This window comes from Canis aureus, chromosome 23 (assembly GCF_053574225.1).
Source record: "Canis aureus isolate CA01 chromosome 23, VMU_Caureus_v.1.0, whole genome shotgun sequence".
Classification (NCBI taxonomy): domain Eukaryota; kingdom Metazoa; phylum Chordata; class Mammalia; order Carnivora; family Canidae; genus Canis; species Canis aureus.
Genome location: NC_135633.1, coordinates 8,310,034 through 8,328,951, shown reverse-complemented (window position 1 = coordinate 8,328,951; position 18,918 = coordinate 8,310,034). Strand labels below are relative to the sequence as shown.

Here is an 18,918-nt window from a genome sequence, read left to right as displayed (position 1 = left end):
CACAGTATTTCGATTCTCTCTTGGTACCTAAAATATAATGAACCTCGGTGTTCAGTATTGAACTTGTTTTGGGCCTAATCCATATTAACCTTACAGATCAATAAAACTTCATATTCTCAACAAAAGCAGCAGAGTACACAAATTAGCTTTATAGTGATTTTTCAATAATCGGTGTCCTGTTTTTAACACTTTATAAGCTTTTTTTAATGCCAGTTTTATTTTTTTATTTTTTTTTAAAGATTTTATTTATTTATTCATGAGAGACACAGAGAGAGAGAAAGGCAGAGACACAGGCAGAGGGAGGAGCAGGCTCCATGCAGGGAGCCCGATATGGGACCTGATCCCAGGACCCCAGGATCATGCTCTGGGCTGAAGGCAGGCACTAAACCGTTGAGCCACCCAGGGATCCCTTAATGCCAGTTTTAAAAATATATTAAATTAGTTCAATTAGTAAAAGAAAAAAGAATGGTATAATTTAAATCTTAAAAAGAAATGAAAAATTTATTCATGTGAATATTCATATTTTAGAGACCTTTTTGTATTATCACAGTAACCTGTGTTATTTCAGAGGTTCTCCTTTGGTTATATGTTTAAACATAAGTTTTATTTAAGTACTATTAAATATTTTTATTTTATCTTCAGGAAAAAAATATATGACATTTAAAAATTCCATTGATCTCATCACAAAAATATTCATTGTACTTTGCCATGTCTTGAAAAACTGAATAATTTATTGTTATATCATAGAATTAGTTTAATAATTATATTCCTTTTTTTTTTCTTAGGCAATTGCTGGCTACTTTGATATATATTTTGAGAAGAATTGTCACAGCAGGGTAAGTATCATGAGTTTTCTCATAAGAATTAATTATGTGAAATACATTGTATTTTATTTTTGTGCCCCAAGGTGTTTAATCATAAGCATTTTGCTGTTGTAAGCAATTGGAGCTTGTATTTGATGTAGTAGATTAATGTAGCATGATATTAAAAATCTTGTACTTCATCAGATACTTTTGAACTCTACCGATGCAGGTCGTGTTCTCCACGGGCCCCCAGAGTGCCAGAACACACTGGAAACAAACAATATTTCTATTGGAAAAGCCATTTTCGGTTAAAGCAGGTGAGAAAGAAAAGTAAAGGGGGAGAAATGTCTTACTCATTTTGAAGTAAACAATATTCCTTCATTCTACAGTGACTTTTTGTGTGCCCAGTGTATTTGAAGCAGTATAACAGGAGCTAAGATAAGATGTTCTTAGAGCTACATAAATTTTAGATGGAATATCATTTTATTAAAGTAGTGATTTAAAGAAAACTCTTATTTAGATTAGATTTAGAATTCCTGCCTGTTGGGACCCCTGGGTGGCTCAGTGGTTTGCTTCTGCCTTCGGCTCAGGATGTGATCCCAGGGTCCGGGATTGAGTACTGCATCAGGCTCCTTGTAGGGAGCCTGCGTCTCCCTCTGCCTCTCTCTCTCTCGGTCTCTCATAAATAGATAAATAAAATCTTTAAAAAAAAAAAAAAAGAATCCCTGCCCATTAAAATGTGCCATAGTATATAGCTTTTATTTTGAGTAACACAAAATAATCCAAAAACTTTACTTTAAACAGTAACTAGTATATACTAAGTTGCAAACATAACTGAGGAGAAATATCACTCATAGAGGTGAAGAGTAAATTAAGTAATTCTGGTGCTCAGTGTATGTGTATAGAGTACTCTGCACTGTCTCCACTGCTCACATCCTACACGGTGTTCAAGGACTGGCCCAACTCTGCATTCCTCTGTGATTGCTCACTCTGATGAGCACCTACAGTTCTTTTTTTTAAATTTTTTTTTTAATTTTTATTTATTTATAATAGTCACAGAGAGAGAGAGAGAGGCAGAGACACAGGCAGAGGGAGAAGCAGGCTCCATGCACCGGGAGCCCGACGTGGGATTTGATCCCGGGTCTCCAGGATCGCGCCCTGGGCCAAAGGCAGGCGCTAAACCGCTGCACCACCCAGGGTTCCCAGCACCTACAGTTCTTATGTACACACACAGTTAGCTCCAGAAGTTAGAATTTGATTATGGAATCTTTTTATTTAGATAACTTATTATGTAGAAGTTGTCTTGCTTCACCTTCACTGAAACCTTTAGACTGTATGAAACCTGAATATACACAAACTTCAATAAAAAGATTCTCAACATCAAAAGTAACTCAGGGAGAGAGACCAATTAAAATTCTGTAAGAGACTGTTTCTTAGCCATCAGTACAAGAAAAAACATAAAATTTATCAAGGCGCTTATGCCTGTAATCATGTAGCCACATGGAATTTTCATACTCTTCTCCTGATAGTCATTATTGGTACAACTTTAGGGAACAGTTTGCTACTATGAATATATGTATATATATATCACTAAAACCACACAGTTATTTTCCTGGACATATATTCTGGACAATCTCCCCTGCAGCCTGTGTACAACAATCTTAACAACAGTATGGTTTGTAGAAGTGAAAAGTTGGAGGCAACCTGAATGTCCATGAACAGAAGATAGATGAATATGGTAGTTGAATACAGTAAAATCTCTGTAACAGATAAATCATATATTTGTGAATATCAGAAGCAACATTAAGCAAAAAAAAAAAAATGGCAATATGATTCCTACAGTACACTGTTTATATGGAGTTTAAAGACATGAAACAATTACATATACACCCACCAATACTTAAAAGTAAGCAATACTTAAAAGTTATAACTACAGAATTTAGTATAGTGGCTACCCTTGCGAAAGGATAGAACTAGTAGCAGGAAAGGCTTTCAAGTGGATTTGGTGCTATATATCTGAATTATTCCTTTTAGAAATTGAAGGAACTGTGGGAAAATGTTAAGATTTGACAAAACTGAGTGGTGGGTCCAGGGGGTTATTATATTCTCTATATGTTTAAAATATTTCATAAAATTCAGTTATAGTTTGATTTCACTGTTGATGCATAAATGGAATTTAGTAGATGCAAATTAAAAACTCTAGAGTAAAGCCGCACCTTGTTGTCACATTTTCACTTTAAGATTGCAATGCTGTGGAAATAAAACCTTGATGGTGTCATTTTCTCTTTCTCCAAAAAGCTTGAGCATAGCAAAACTGAAGTGCAGCAAGCACAAATGAAATTTTACTACATTTTCATTTTTGTTTGTTTAGTTGTTTTTTGTATAGCTTTGGTATTTGGATTGATATTTAGAAACTTGAAATGTTGCTTTCTTCTTACTATAATCATTTAACAGTCTTAATGGTAGAATTTTATTTATTTATTAAGATTTTATTTATATACTCATGAGAGACACAGGGAGAGGCACAGACATAGGTAGAGGGAGAAGCAGGCTCCGTGCAAGGAGCCCTATATGGGATCCCAGGACTCCGGGATGACGCCCTGAGCCGAAGGTAGACGCTCAACCACTGAGCCACCCAGGCATCCCAATGGAAGAATTGTAAAGGTAGTGCTCTTTCATTCATGTTTTAATCTTGAGGGAGATTTAAGGTAGCATTTGAATTTTATACTACCTAATTACAACAAAATATTATTCTATATATAGTGAAATTTTGAAATCCTGTTTGTTACCTAGCAATCCTTAGAGTAACTGATTCAGCTTTTTTAGAATACTATGAAGGAGGTGTGTGATTTTTAACATTGCTTTCCGATACCATCTACATTCTATATTTCTTTCCCTGCTATTGTATATGTACTTGTATTTTAATAGTAAGACAAGTACATCACAAAATTTGGAATCCCCTAAAATATAACCAGGAAAGACTTGAAAGGAAAATTTCAAAGTAAGGAAAATGTGGTCATTCTCAGCTATGATACTCTAAAAAGAGATTACATAAGGAAATATAACACTTTTTTTTAACCCTGCTAATAAGCTTCTGATGGTAGTACTATGAATAGAAGCCAGAAGTTGGGGGGCAGAGTAACTAAAGACATGCTAATCAGAAAAAGCGCTCCAGAAATCTATACACAATGTCCCTTTGAGTTTTAGATGAGTACTAAGATATATAGATGTTGTGGGATGAAATGCCTGAGGTCAAGCAAAGCATTTTGGGCTGCTGTGAACAAATAGTTCTCAGAGTTTTTACCTGGGGCTGTGGGATGTTTTGAGTTTCAGCCTGCTAGAGTGGGGGACTGAAGAGAATCCAGAAGGACCTTAGCTTCATAGTGGGAATAAACTATCCCAAGAGTAAAGGCTAACCTGCGTGCTCCTTAACAAAGCTTAAAAACAAGCCTTAAAGAAAACAAAACAAAACCATACCCAAGTAACTTTAGTGACAACAAAGGAGAACAAAAGACATTGAACAAATGGAAAAAGTAAAAGTCATTGTAAAGGAAGAAATAAAACTGTCATTATTTACAGATAACATGATTGTGTACAGAGAAAATTCTAAGGAATCTTCACAAAAACTACAGAACCAATGAGTATTTAGCAAGATAGAAAATGTCAGTTGATAGAAACAGACCCAGAAATGAGATTAATTAGCACACAAGCATGCTAAAACATACTATAACTGCTTTTATATGAACATAATGAGAATACGAGAAGATATTTAAAATCCAAATGTAACTTCTAGAGATGGAAATTTATAATATATGAAGTGAAAATATTGTTCAGTGTAATTAGCAGAAGAAAAGATCAGTGTTCTTGAAGATGCAGCATAAAATGTTTCCAAAATGAAACAGAAAGAAAAAAGATGTTTTAAAGAAATGAACATATTCTCAGTTACCTGAGGGAAAATATGAAGCACTCTAAATGTGATAAAAGAAGTCCCTGAAAGAAGCAGGGGCAAAAAAAAAAAAAAAAAAAAAAGAAGAAGCAGGGGCAGAAAAACTATATGTGAAGATACAATAATGGCCAAATTTTTCTTATATTTGATAAAAACTATAACCCATAGATTGAAGAAACTCCGTGAACCCTAGGTAAGATCAATACAAAGAACATAACACCATGACATATTACAAACACATTGCCAATAAATAGTGATAATAATAATAAAAAAAAGTCTTAACCAGAGAAAAATGAAACTGAGGAACAAAGAATAACTTCAGAATATTCTTCAGAAACTGTGTAAACCAGATGATAATCAAATGACATTTTCAAAGCACTAAAAGAAACCATCAACCCAGATTCTATATTTAGAATAAATATATTTCAAAAATCAAGGCTAAATAAAACTTTGCCAGAAGAAAAACACTGCAAGAATTCATCTCCAACAGACCATCAATATAAGATATAGTAAGGTAAGTTCCTTGAGTGAAAGGAAAATATCACCAAGTGGAAACTTGAATCTAAACAAAGGAATGGGAAATGTCAGAGATAGTAAATGAGGGAATCCCTGGGTGGCTCAGCGGTTTAGCACCTGCCTTTGGCCCAGGGCGTGATCCTGGAGCCCCAGGATTGAGTCCCACATCAGGCTCCCGGCATGGAGCCTGCTTCTCCCTCCTGTGTGTGTGTGTGTCTCTCTCTCTCTCTATCATAAATGAATAAATAAAAATAAATAAATAAATAAAAGATTTTAAAAAAAGAAATAGTAAATGAGTTCATGAAAAAGACGTTTTCCCATTTTTTTTATTTTGTAAAAGATAATCGACTATTTAAAGCAAAAAATAATGCTTTTTTGGTATTTCAAAACATATGGAAACATAAAATATATGGCAGTGATCAAAATTAATGAGAAGATGGAAATACATTAAGTTCCTACACTGTACATGAAGCAATTTTTAATGGTAACTTATGATAAATTAAATATATACATTGTAAACACCAGAGGAACAGATTTTTAAAAGTTTAAATTAAGCCACAAATTCTCAACAAAAGACTAGCAAATTGAATCTAGCAATATTTGAAAAAAAAGAACAACATACTATGACCAAGTAGGGTTTAGTTCAGGAATCCAAGACTGATTCAGTAGTTTAAAATTTTAAAATATTTTAGAATCATTTAATGCAATCAACCATGTTAACAATCTAAAGAAGAAAAACCACGTGGTCACATCAATGGATGCAAAGAAAAAAAAGCATTGAACAAAATTCAATATCTAATCACGATAAATACTGATAGCATACTAGAAATAAAAGAGAATTTCTTGAGCCTGATAGAAGGCATCACACAGGGATGCCTGGATGGCTCAGTGATTAAGCTCTGCCTTTTTCTCAGGGCATGATCCCAGGGTCCTGGGTTCAAGTCCTGCATTGGGCTCCCCACAGGGAGCCTGCTTCTGAGAACTCTGCCTGTGTCTCTCATGAATAAGTAAATAAAATATTGTTTTTAAAAAAAGCATCCACACAAAGTCCACAGCTAGCATCATAATGAATGGAGCAAAATAATACTTTCCTTCTGTTTGGCACAAGGCAAGAATGTTTGCGTTCACCACTCCTATTCTCATATATTGGAAGTGTTAGCCAGTGTGATAAGAAATGGAAAAAGTAAAAGTCATTGTAAAGGAAGAAATAAAACTGTCATTATTTACAGATAACATGATTGTGTACAGAGAAAATTCTAAGGAATCTACACAAAAACTACAGAACCAATGAGTATTTAGCAAGATAGAAATTGACAAGCTGATTCAAAAATTTGTATGCCAATGAGAAAGACCTAGAATTTTCCCAAGAGTCATTTTGGAATCCTTACACTAGGTGGTTTCTAAACTTTAGATAGTAAAATATTATGCCATAGATAGACATAGAGATTAATATAACAAATATTATTAATATAACAAATAGAGAATCCAGAAATAGACCCACTTTTGTATAGTTAATTAATTATATTTTTCAAAGGGGCAGTGTAATTCAGTGGGAAAATGATAATCTTTTCAAGAAATGGTGCTTAGAACATCTAAATTTTGTACAGGAAAATAATCTCAATGCTTACCTTATACGCTATACAAAAACCACTCTAAATGGGTCATAAACCTAAATATAAAAGTGTAAAACTGCAAAACTTCTAGAAAAAGGTAACATAAGAGATAATCTTTGAGACTTAATGGTAGGCAGAAATTTACAAAGGTTAGATAATGGTAAAACTCATTGGAACTGCACATAAAAGTGTGCACATTTTACTCTTTGTAAATTATGCCTTACTAAAGTTAATTAAAAAAACAAAAAACTCTCCTGGGACTGTCCATATTTCCAGGATAAAATCCAAATTCCTTACGATGGCCCTTTACAATGTGACCATTTTTCATCATTTCCATTCCCACTCTGTTATACCCCACACATAATAACTTCATCATACGCTCCAGTTCATATGGACTTATACAGACTACTCATTTTTTAGCTAACTCTCCTATCTTTTCTTATTCCTTGGTTTGTCTAAGATAGTCTACTTAGAAAACTTTTTTGACCTCTTTCACTTGATAAATTTCAATTTTCTCTTTATTGTCCAGCTGATTTCTGTAATCTTTCCTCACCTTAGAAAATTAATTGCTGTCTTTGTTCTCCTCAGTCAGTTCATGCATACATCTGTGTTATCACATCTCAGTATACTGTGATAAAGGCTTCTAAGAAATGATGACTTGTCTTTCTCACTCCTTTTTGATATAATATTTGCCATATTGTAAATATTTTGTTGAATATACAAATAAGTATAGTAATATGCATTGTCATTGAAATCTAATTTCCTCTTACCACCTTGGGTGACATCATGCCATAGGCATTTACTAGCTGTTTTATTTGGTTGTCCCATTTTGTCAACTCCAGTGTTCTCAAAAATTTTGTCATGCTATTGAACTTGAATAGATTGGTATTCAAATTTATCTTGGCATGGTTGAAGAGTTCTCTGTAATTGGGTTTAATTAAAACTAAAAGTAGTTTTTGACTTATCAGAATCTAAAATTATTAGATAAAATTAAAGCCAAGAGTGTCTAATCAGAATAATTTACTGTGTATATAAACCCATCTTGGTATCCAGAAAGTAATCTGATAAGATTTTTTAAATAAGATATTATAAATATGCCTTTCATTATGCTGCCTAGAGTGTGGGATATAGGGGCATGCGTGTGAATATCTTCAATAATGGTAAATCTCTTTTTCTACACTTCTGCATAGACTTGATATTTAGAAAGTAAGAAAGACATTGTGAATAGGGAATTTCTCAGTCTAGGAATTGTACATTTGGCCAAAAGCAAAATGGAACTATAAAATAATGAGCCTGAGTTTGTTTTGTTTTGGTGTTTGGTTTTTTTATTTTATTTTATTCACAACCTAGATCAAAAAATATTTCAGAAGAAATGCTGTCAACATTTGAGCACTTCCAGCATTCTGGGAGTAACAAACCACCCTCCCAAAGTGAATATTTTTAAAGTAGTTAACCTCCTTTAAATTTTAAATTCAGTGTGTTTTTCCCCTCTCTTTTAATGTACAATTTTATTGTACAAACATACGTGGATGGCCGTGTTTACTTTAAAAATCCAGATCTTTTTCATGTAATTTGGCTTAAAGATGTGACTAAAATCAGGCTATTTATTTCTCTTTCTCTATATGTATCTAGTAAGCTTCTATATGATGGAAAATCCATTTCTCTTTTCTCTTTCATTCTTTAAGCTGTAATAGTGATAATAATGATTTTTAAATTTTTCCCCCTTCTGGGAAAATGAAATTTCATTGCTCTGGAAGAAATTAATTTTAAAAAGCCACTAGAACAGAATTGAAATGAAATCAATTTTGTTCTTGATTGAACTGCAGTACTGCTTTGTGGTACTAATGGCCGTCTGCTGACGATAAAAACAAGGTGATACAGCTCAGCTCCACAGAGAGTGTCCTTTGCAGCTCTCACCACAGTATACATGCTTAACGGCATCAGTCATTTTATATCTATTTGACACTGATTAATTACTGCGATCCATTCTGGTATTACCGCCACTGCCTTGGCACTTTTGTCAGGCCTAAACAATTGACAAGAGTTCAGCAGTGTGAATTATGTATTTATTACTGTGACCCTTTCTGCTATTTAATTTAACTTAAATAAGTGTTGTTTGCACCCTCATTTTGAAATTAAGATTTTTTATAGAACTAATTACTTTGCTTATATTTCTTTTTTTAAGACATGAAAATTACCATATTAGCTTATAAGGTAATTACTATTATGACTTGAATTATTCAGATGTTTTATTTAATATTGATGCTTAAATTTTTTTCTTCAATGAAATTTAACAAAAATCCATTACTAGTTCATCTTGACTTGTGCCATATTTCTAAGTTGATGTCTACATAGAAGTCTTAAATTGAAAAAAAAAAATTCTTAAATTGTATCCTTTAAACTCTTTTTTTTTTTTTTTTTTTTTTTGGTATCCTTTAAACTTGAAGAATTTGATGACCTGCCTCATAAGCTACATAGAACATTTCCATTTTGATCCTTATACCAAGGATTGAATAGAACATTTACAAACAAGCCAATTTACATTTAGGCACCTAAATCAAACAGCAGCCACTATTAGAGGACATGCACTAAAAAGAAACATTTGCAGCAATACCTCATATACATCAACAAAATCACTAACATATATGCACACAGGATTTTTTTTTAGATGGTTAAACTTTGGAAGTAATACTCATTACCACTGATAATCACTAAAATTCAATCAAAGCCGTCAGATTCTGGTGGTGGTTTATCTAAATAACAAAAAGGCGCCCCAAGTTACTTTTCTTTCTTTAGATTATATTGCTTTGTAGAATTTTGCTTTCATTTTTGTACAATCAAGCCTTAAAACCTTACCTTTTGGTTTCTGACTTTAGTTTCATACTGAAAAAAAAAATTGTATTACTATTCTATTGAATTCTTTCCTTAATGACTTAAAATGCCCCCCTTACCGTGTATTAAATCACCATAATAGATCTTCCGGTTTCTCTACTATATTTCATTTATTTATGAGTTAGTTTATTCCTAAGCTACCACATTTATTAAACAGTTTTCTTCTGTAATATGCATACAATAAAAATTCACATATCTTCATTGTATATTTTGATGAGTTTTGACAAATGTATGCACGATCCTAATCAAGATAAAGAATATTTACATCATTGTAAAAAGTTTCCTCCTTGATCCCCTAAGTGGTTAGTCATTTCCAGCTCCAGTCCCAGACCAAGACAACCATTGATCTGCTTTCTATCAGTATATTCACATTACTAATACTAAGGTATTAGTATTCTTTTAAAATTTTATATCAAAGTTATCATATAGAATTGTACTCTGGCTTCTTTGCTTAACATATTTTTGAGGTTCATCTGTGTATCAGTAGTTCTTTTTATTCTTAAATAATATTTATATGAGCATACCACAGTTTACTTAAAGCATTCACTTGCTGCTAGACTTTGGGTTGTTTCCAAATAGGGGCCATTATGAATGAAGTTGCTACAAACATTCATATAAAAACATGTCTCTGTTTGGACATACATTTTCATTTCTCCTAGATACTTAGGAGTAAAATTATTAGGTCTTATGGTAAGTATATATTTAACTTTATAAGAAACAAGCAAATTTTTTCAAAATTACTGCATTATTCAATGTTCCTACCACCATGGTGAGTTCAGCTGCTCCACATCCTTGTCAGCACTTATAAAAAAATAAATCTTAAAAAAAATAAAAATTAAAAAAAATAAATCTTTGCTACCCTAATATCATGAAATTTTTCATATATGTTCTTTCTAAAAATGTTATAGTTTTGCCTTGTACATATAGGTCAATAATGTGTTTCCTGTTAATTTTAAGAGTAATAGTTCATTTGTTCCCAAATGTACATTAGGCTGTTTCTTCATCATTTCTTGAAAAGTCTATCCTTTTCCAATTTAATTATTTGGCTCCTTAGTCAAAAACTAATTGACCATATATGTATAGGTCTATTTCTGACCTGTTTGTTCCATTGATCCGTGTATCTGTCCTTATGCCAGTTAGACACTGTCTTTATAAGGTGATATAAGTCCTCAGACTTTGTTCTTTTTCAAAATTGTTTTCATTATTCTAGATGAATTAAATTTCCATATAAATTTTAAAATCAAATTGTTAATTTCTGCAAAAAAAAAAAGCTTGCTAAGATTTTGATTGGAACTGTTTTGAATCTGTAGATTACCTTGGGGAGAACTTTCATCTTAACAGTATTGTTTGTGCCTTTCATCCACAAGCAGAATGTATCTCCCCATTTACAGTTGACCATTGAACAACATGGCCAACCTCCCACACAGTCAAAAATCTACATGTAATTTCGGACTCCCCAAAGTCTGAACTACTGATAGCCTCCTGTTGACCAAAACCTCCCACAAGCAGTTGGTTAATACTTATTTTGTATATATATCTATTATATAGTGTATTCTTACAATAAAGCAAGCTAGAGAAAATGTTAAAAACATAAGAGAAAATGCATTTACAGTAGTACATGTAAAAAATCCACGTGTAAGTGGACCCATGCAGTTCAAGTCTGTGTCATTCAGGGGTCTACTGCACTTTGATTATCTTTAGCACTGTTTTGTAGTTTTATGTGACTAAATATTATACATATGTTACATGTATCTCAAATGTTACATGCTTTTTTTGATGCTGTTGTAAAAGCTCGTGGGCTTTTATTTCAATTTCTAATTCCATATTGCTAGTATATAGAAATGAAATTTTTATATTAACTTTAGATCCTAAGATTGCAAACCGTCCTACAGTTCTGGTTGCTTTTTTTGCATATTAGAATTTTCTGTGTGTAAGACCATGTGGTCTGCAAATAAAGACTGTTTTGCTTCTTTTTACCTGCCCCTTCCCCCCAAGCTATATCCTTTTTTCTTCCTTCCCCACACATTCATGCCTGACTAGTACATCTGGTGGAATATGAATTAGAGTTGGTCAGAATGATCATCCTTCCCTCAGTCCCAATCTTAGGAAGAACACATTCAGTCTTGTAACATTAAGAATGTTATCTGTGGGGTGCTGGGTGGCTCAGTCGTTTAAGCAGCAGTCTCTTGGTTTTGGCTCAGGTTATGATCTCAGGATCCTGGAATCAAGCCCAGTGGGGAGTCTGCTGGAGATTCTCTTTCTCCCCCTCCCTTTGCCCTTCCTCCCACATGCTCGCTCGCTCTCTTTCTCTCTAAAATAAATAAATCATTTTTCTTTCTTTTTGAAGACTGTAATCTAGAGTCTCTCATAGATTCCCTTTATCAGCTTGAAGAAGATTCCTTCTATTGCTAGCTTGCTGAAAGTTGCTATAAATTAATTTTGTCAGATGTTTTTTCTGTATTTTATGAGACGGTAATATTTTTTTCCCTTTAGTCAAAGGATTTTTGAATCTTTGTTTATGAGGGATATTCATCTGCAGTTTTCTTTTAATGAATTTATCTTGTTTTGGTATCAGGGTAGTGCTGTCCAGAAAAGATGTGTTGGGGAGTATTCCTTCCTTTATTTTTTTAAGAATTTATATTTGGTATTATTTTTCCTTAAACATTTGATAGACTTCACCAGTTAAGACCTCTGTGCCTGTTTTCTTTGTTTTCTAATGTAAGCATTTAAAGTTATAAACTTTTCCTCTAAGCACTATTTGAATTATAGGCCACATATTTTTATATGTCGTGATTCATTATTATTCAGATCAAAATGCTGCCTAACTTTGTGATTTTTATTTTGATTTATGGAATAATTTAGAAGTCTTTGTTTAATTCCTAAATGGGGATTATTCAAGTATCTTTAACTTTTAATTTTATTCAGTTTTGGTCAGAGAACATAATCTATATGATTTCTTAATGTTTAAATATATTAAAATTGGGGGATCCCTGGGTGGCTCAGTGGTTTAACGCCTGCCTTTTTGGCCCAGGGCGCGATCCTGGAGTCCCGGGATCAAGTCCCGCATCGGGCTCCCGGCATGGAGCCTGCTTCTCCCTCTGCCTGTGTCTCTGCCTCTCTCTCTCTCTCTCTCTCTCTCTCTCTCTCTCTCTATCATGAATAAATAAATAAAATCTTTAAAAAAAAAAACCACCTTAACTAAATAAATTTTTAAAAATAAATAAATATATTAAAATTTGTTTTATGACCCAGCATATGTAGATGTAATCTGTCTTGGTTCTGTAGATGTCAACCAGGTCCAATTGGTTAATAGTGTGTTAAGTCTTCCATATTCTTTCTGGTTTTGTATGTAGTTGTTAGGTGAAATTTCCAGTGGTAATTGCAGATTGTCTGTGACTTCCTATGGTTCTCTCAGATTTGCATCATGCGTTTTGAAACTCTGTAATCACACAGTCATACATACATAAAAGTCATTATGTCTCTTTACTAATTGAATGGTCATTTTGGAATGTGTCTCTTTACCTCTGATTATATATTTTTTTCCTGAACTGACCTTTGCCTGAAATTAATACTGCCATTTCAGACTCTCTATTATTAGTACAAAATTACATTATATAGAATATTTCTCCTTCCTTTTACTTTGGCCCTGTCTTTATATTCAAAGAATATTAAACATATTACAGTTAATGTTATTATCGTGATACTAAATTTAATTCTATCATTTGCTGTTTTGTTTTTGCTGTATCCCGTCTATCATTTATTCCTCCTCTTACCTTTTTTTTTTTTTTTTGGATTGATATATCTCCACCCTTGGCTAATTAACTACATGTGTTGGATTTGTTTTTATAACTGTTGCTCTAGAGTTCCAGCATGTATTTTTAGCTTTGCCACAGATTACCATTAAACAATAGTATACCATTTCATTTATACTTTTAAGACTCTTTCAGTAATTTACTTCCATTTACCCCCTCTGTTTCTCTGAGCTATTGTTATAATAAAAAATTTCACTTCCCCACATGGTGTTGTACATGTATTGTTCTCCAATACATTGTTATTTTTGCTTTAAATATTCTATTATAAGTTAAAATTGTTCATTTTTTAATCTACTTTGTTCAAAAATGACATAAAATTGCCCTAAAAATTAATCCTATTAATTTTTTTGAGTTAGTGAAACATCTCACATCAAAAAAAGAAAAATATTAAGGGTACATTATTACATTTCTGCTAGACTATATTCCTTGAGTTTTTAAACACATCTTTTGCCTTTCTTCTATAGGTGAAGCCTTGAAAGGAAAGATCACAGTCCACAAGAATAAGAAAGATCCACGTTCTCTCATTGTGACTCTCACATTGAATAATTCAACTCAAACTTACGGTCTCCAGTGAAAAAGCTACAAAAGCACAACTAACTTTCGGTTCTTACTGTGAGGGTGGGATATGGATAGGGGGTGGAAAGAGAGTTTTTTGGTGAACATATGGATGCTGGATCCTTCGAATGAGCCTCCTCAATAGGAGCCTCCTCTAATGTGCCTCCTCAGAGACACATGGTAGGAATCTGATAAAATTCAGTTTAGAAAGGGAACCAACTGATCCTAGTGGACCACCTACATAATCAGTCTTCGAAGTCTAGTCAGCAAGATTTTACTAAATGTAACCCCTACATTGAGGTTAGCTATATTGGAAACCATTTAAATAGGCCTAAATATGAAACAGAGATAGTCTTCTGTTATTTTTAATGTTTCTTACTATAAATTTTAAACACCAGTAACTGATCAGTTACTTGGATAATGTTTTATTCAATTAGTAACTATACACAAGCTATTATACATTTTATTGCAGATTTCTACCCTGAAGAGTAGTTTTTCATTGTATTATTTGCTAGAATATCAATATAATTAAAGAGCAAGTGGGAGAGACTAAAATATGGAAAAGAGCATCACACAAATAATATTTGAAAGACAGCTTAGTTGATCATGCTCTAGTTCTGAATGTTTCATTTTGTAGCTTCTTTCCTCTTTGCGAATATTCTTTTGCTATATAGTTTTCTAGTACTATCCAGGAAATCTAACTTCAATACATTTATCCTAGGTTTCATACAAGTTTTTAAAGGGAAAAATAAGTACTTATTTACTAATATGACATTTTTTTCACACCAAATTTATGTGCAGAGTTAAACATGTAACTGATAATATACTTATAGTTGTGTTATTTATAGTTGTTGACTCAATTTGAAATGCAGAATAGAAAATATTCAATAAAATGTGTACAACCATTAGCATTATAAAATGGTATTTTTAACATATAAAGTCTTTTATAAAATCAGAAGCATTTAAAACAAGTCTTAAAGGAATCATCTTTAAGAAAATAAGGATTTAAGGACAGCTGGGTCATATAGTTTTCAGTTCAACAGCTAGTTCTTTTTCAAAATAAGACATACACAAGACATACATAGCATAGTGTTGAGCAGTACAAGCTCTGGAGTCCGTTTCTAGGTGCAGGCTCTGGTGACAGCTCATACTTGCTGTCTGGCCTTAGTCCTGTTCCTTAACCTCTCTCTCCCTCTATGAATGTGCCAGTTTATGAGTTAATACATTTCAACTACTTCAACCGGTGCCAGACACCTAGAAGACACTTAGTAAGGTGATGGTATCGTCATCATGCAGTCAAGGATCCCTTTCATGGAATATGTGGTATCTACATTAGATTTTTTGGGAATTGTTCCCTCATCAAATACTACCCTTAAGTACATGAATGTGTGGGGAGATTTCAAGGAAATTAATATAGCAAAAACTATTCAAAAATTGTCTTTTGGTCTTACAGAACTGGACTTGTAGCAATGGGAAAATTAACCCCTTCAAATGATGTGTTTTAGACCATAGTCTCTTAAGTCTTCTTCTATAAGCATGATTTGTTTTCACGGAGTTAAAACCAACCAGCTTGTATTTGAATTTAGAATATTACTAGAAATGTGTGGTGCTGATAATATACCTCAAAGTACTTTAAATTTTGTCTGGAATGATTTCATGTACAAATTCGAGTATGGTAAGGCGATAAGAATAAGGAAGATTTCCATAAAAAGATTTCATGACTATTTAAAGTAACCAAAAACCATCTATTTTGTTTTGTTTTTATTTCATGTAAGTGCATACCAAATATTTTTTACTATTTAAAAAAGTATTTCCCAAACTGATATTTGAAAACTCTTGTTTGATTTGTATAGGATTTTCACCCAATGGCTCCTTTGATTTTCTCCTGGTTATAAATAACCCAACTATAGTTGGTAGATCTCTGTTCTTTTCCATTTGCCTTCCTAGGCTAAAACATCCTAATGTGTGTGCCTAAACATTTTATGAGAATAGGAGAGTCCAAATGTTAGCTCTTCAATTAGAATTTCAGCTGTTAAACTGCTACAAATAATTAAAAACTTCCTAGCCCTTGACAATGATAAATACACTATCCTTTCATGCTGTGGCATATACACATATATGGAGAGCAAACTACTCTGTTCCAAGGATTTTATTTCATTTCCATTAAAAGAATACATTTTTCCTCCTATTTTTCTTTGTGATAATTGTTCTTTTGTAATGTGTGGGATTTATCCAAACAGTCATCTCTATTCACTAGAACAGTATTTTCCAAACAGAGCATTTTTGAAGGAGTGTTTCAACAACTCTTGAGGGGATACCGCATGGGACAAAGTGGTCCAACAAGGAACCTCAGCTGCTAGGAACACTGTGAAATAAATGAGGGAGCTGTCATTTCACTTTGAAATAATCCCTGTTTGAGAGGGAGGGCAAGTAATTCTGGTCCTACAGAGTTATTTGCTTTCTTACCACTTAATCTAGACTAACCAATGTGGTCCACCTGTGTTTTTCATTATTCTACCCTTCTCTCTTTTTAAAGTGGAATATCTAAACTGTATTCTGTGAAGTTACCGACTAGAAATCAGCTCATAGTAATACCATCAGTCAGCTCTCAAGTGGAGCAAGTGTGCTTATAGTACTGCTAAGAACTTTGAATAGGAAAGATTAAAACAAGATGATACATCACTTAAGCTACTTCCAGTCATGCCAGAAATGGTCATTTAAGCTGCTTGGCTATAGCATAGATCCAAAACATCTAGGGTTTCAGATTTTTCTGTGAAGAGTATCTCAAAGACATATTAAATATACAGTACTGTCAAGAATTTGAATCTGTGATGAAAGGCAAGTTCAGTGAGATAGCTGAGGTCAAGCATTGCCTGCTGTGGGTTGGCAAACTTTTAGCCTGGGGCCAAATCCACCCCATTGCCCATTTTGATAAAGTTTTATTGGACGTAGAGATCGCCAATAGTGTAGGTAGAGTATTTCTTCACAAGATTCCTTAATGGCCTTGGCAGAAAATATATACACAAGGGAACACATTACAAAGACTATAGTTCTTACAAATATGGAGCTAAGCAACTGGATGTACTTCATTTATGAGACTTAGAGGATTAACCAAGACTTAATTTAAAATACATATATAGACATATATAAATGCATATATATATAAATGCATGTACATATAAACGCATATATATATATATATATATATATATATATATATATATATATATATAAACACCTGGGTGGCTCAGTGGTTGAGCGTCTGCCTTTGGCTCAGAGCATGATCCTGGTGCCCTGGAATTGAGTCCCGCGTCGGGCTCCCTGTGGGGAGCCTGCTTCTCCCTTGGCCTGTGTCTCTGCCTCTCCTTCAGTCTCTCATGGGTAAATCTTAAATATATAGATATAAATATAAGTATATAGCATTTAATACTTGAGACTGCTATCTGGATTTGTAACCGTGCCTGTGCAAAGGAAATTAGTATACTAAAACTTTGTAGCTGATTATGAACTTCATTTAGAAAGTTTTAGTAAGACCAGAGAAAGGTGCAAACAGAACTTTCAAAGCTAGAGATGATTGAACCCCACCCAAGAGCTACAAACTAAACTAATAATGAAGGACTTCTATGTATCTCACTAACCTCTGGATGTTTGAGAGGGCTCTAGACCCAAAGTAACTGCCAACATTAGAGACAGTTGGGGAAATTGCTTTATGTCAGCACTTTTCCACATGCTTTGAGGCTCCACCATGCCCGCCTTGCTTGGTCCTCACCCTAGAATGGGGTGTCCCTATTATACTAATGCACTAGGCCTCGTGGGAAGACATGATAAAGTTCCTGCCCAGCTATCAAATGAGGCCATGTTGCCTTGGAGGCTCGTGTATGTTTAATGATTTTGTGTTTGTTTCCTTACCATAAAGTTAGGATGAACTTTTCCAAGCAGAATGATGAATAAGTGAAGTACCTTTAAAGTGCCTTAGCAATTCACTTGTCCTTTCCAATAAAGGCTTGGGTGCCAAAAAGTCTACCAAAAAAACAGTTTTCATATATTGCCTCAACATCTTGGGCAATGTGGAACAGTTAGCATTCATTTAGCCCTAGATTATAGCAAAATAATACAAAAGTAGTCTCTCCTGGTGTTCACTGTAATTGTTTAAAATGAAGACAATAGTTTAATAAATAGTAAAGGAAGGTGAAGCCTAGGCATCCCAGCTCGCTCTGCATCCCAGTCTCATATCCCTGTGCAGGTCTGTATGTCTCCTTTCTGAAATCCCTTGCCCTTCCTGAGGACATTGCTTCCCCACAGACCTCTTAAATGACTGTCCTCTCCCACACCACCACTTCTCTCCCTAGACTTGGATGTGTGATAGGTGACTTCCTTGCTTTTGGTTGCCAGTTATAGACCGTTCTCTCCAAAACCTTCCTACCCCCTCCTATCTTTAGCTTTTGTCATCAAGACTGTAACACAAACCATCTTACCTTGTCACTCTCAACTCCCTACCTCCATATTAATCTCCATTCCTTAAAACTTCTAACTGCCAATACTGCCCCACACTGCTCCTGCTCAGTGAGTTTAAGATCTCGTGAATGATCCTTTTATACCCCGACCTTTTGACTCATCCAATGATCTTGCCCTTTACCTTAACTCAGCCACTCACTCCTATGGTCATCCTCTAGGACTGGCCATACCCAGAACTCAATTATATCTTGACCCTTGAGTACATGTCTTTTTAATATTCCTTTCCCTATGATACTAATAAAACACTTTTGCTGCATGCTGAAATA

The 18,918-nt window shown here is 33.8% G+C and overlaps 1 protein-coding gene across 3 annotated transcripts in view; it reads left to right on the top strand.

Moving 5' to 3' along the window:
• PRMT3 (protein arginine methyltransferase 3) overlaps positions 1–16,321 on the top strand; it is a 123,711-nt gene extending 107,390 nt beyond the window's left edge. For all 3 annotated transcript variants that reach the window (XM_077866208.1, XM_077866209.1, XM_077866210.1), the window contains 3 exons: positions 786–836; positions 1,033–1,120; positions 14,047–16,321. In XM_077866208.1, the coding sequence (XP_077722334.1) occupies positions 786–836; positions 1,033–1,120; positions 14,047–14,156 (249 nt within the window). In that variant the 3' untranslated portion in view covers positions 14,157–16,321. The remainder of the gene's footprint in view (positions 1–785; positions 837–1,032; positions 1,121–14,046) is intronic.
• Positions 16,322–18,918: the final 2,597 nt, after the last annotated feature.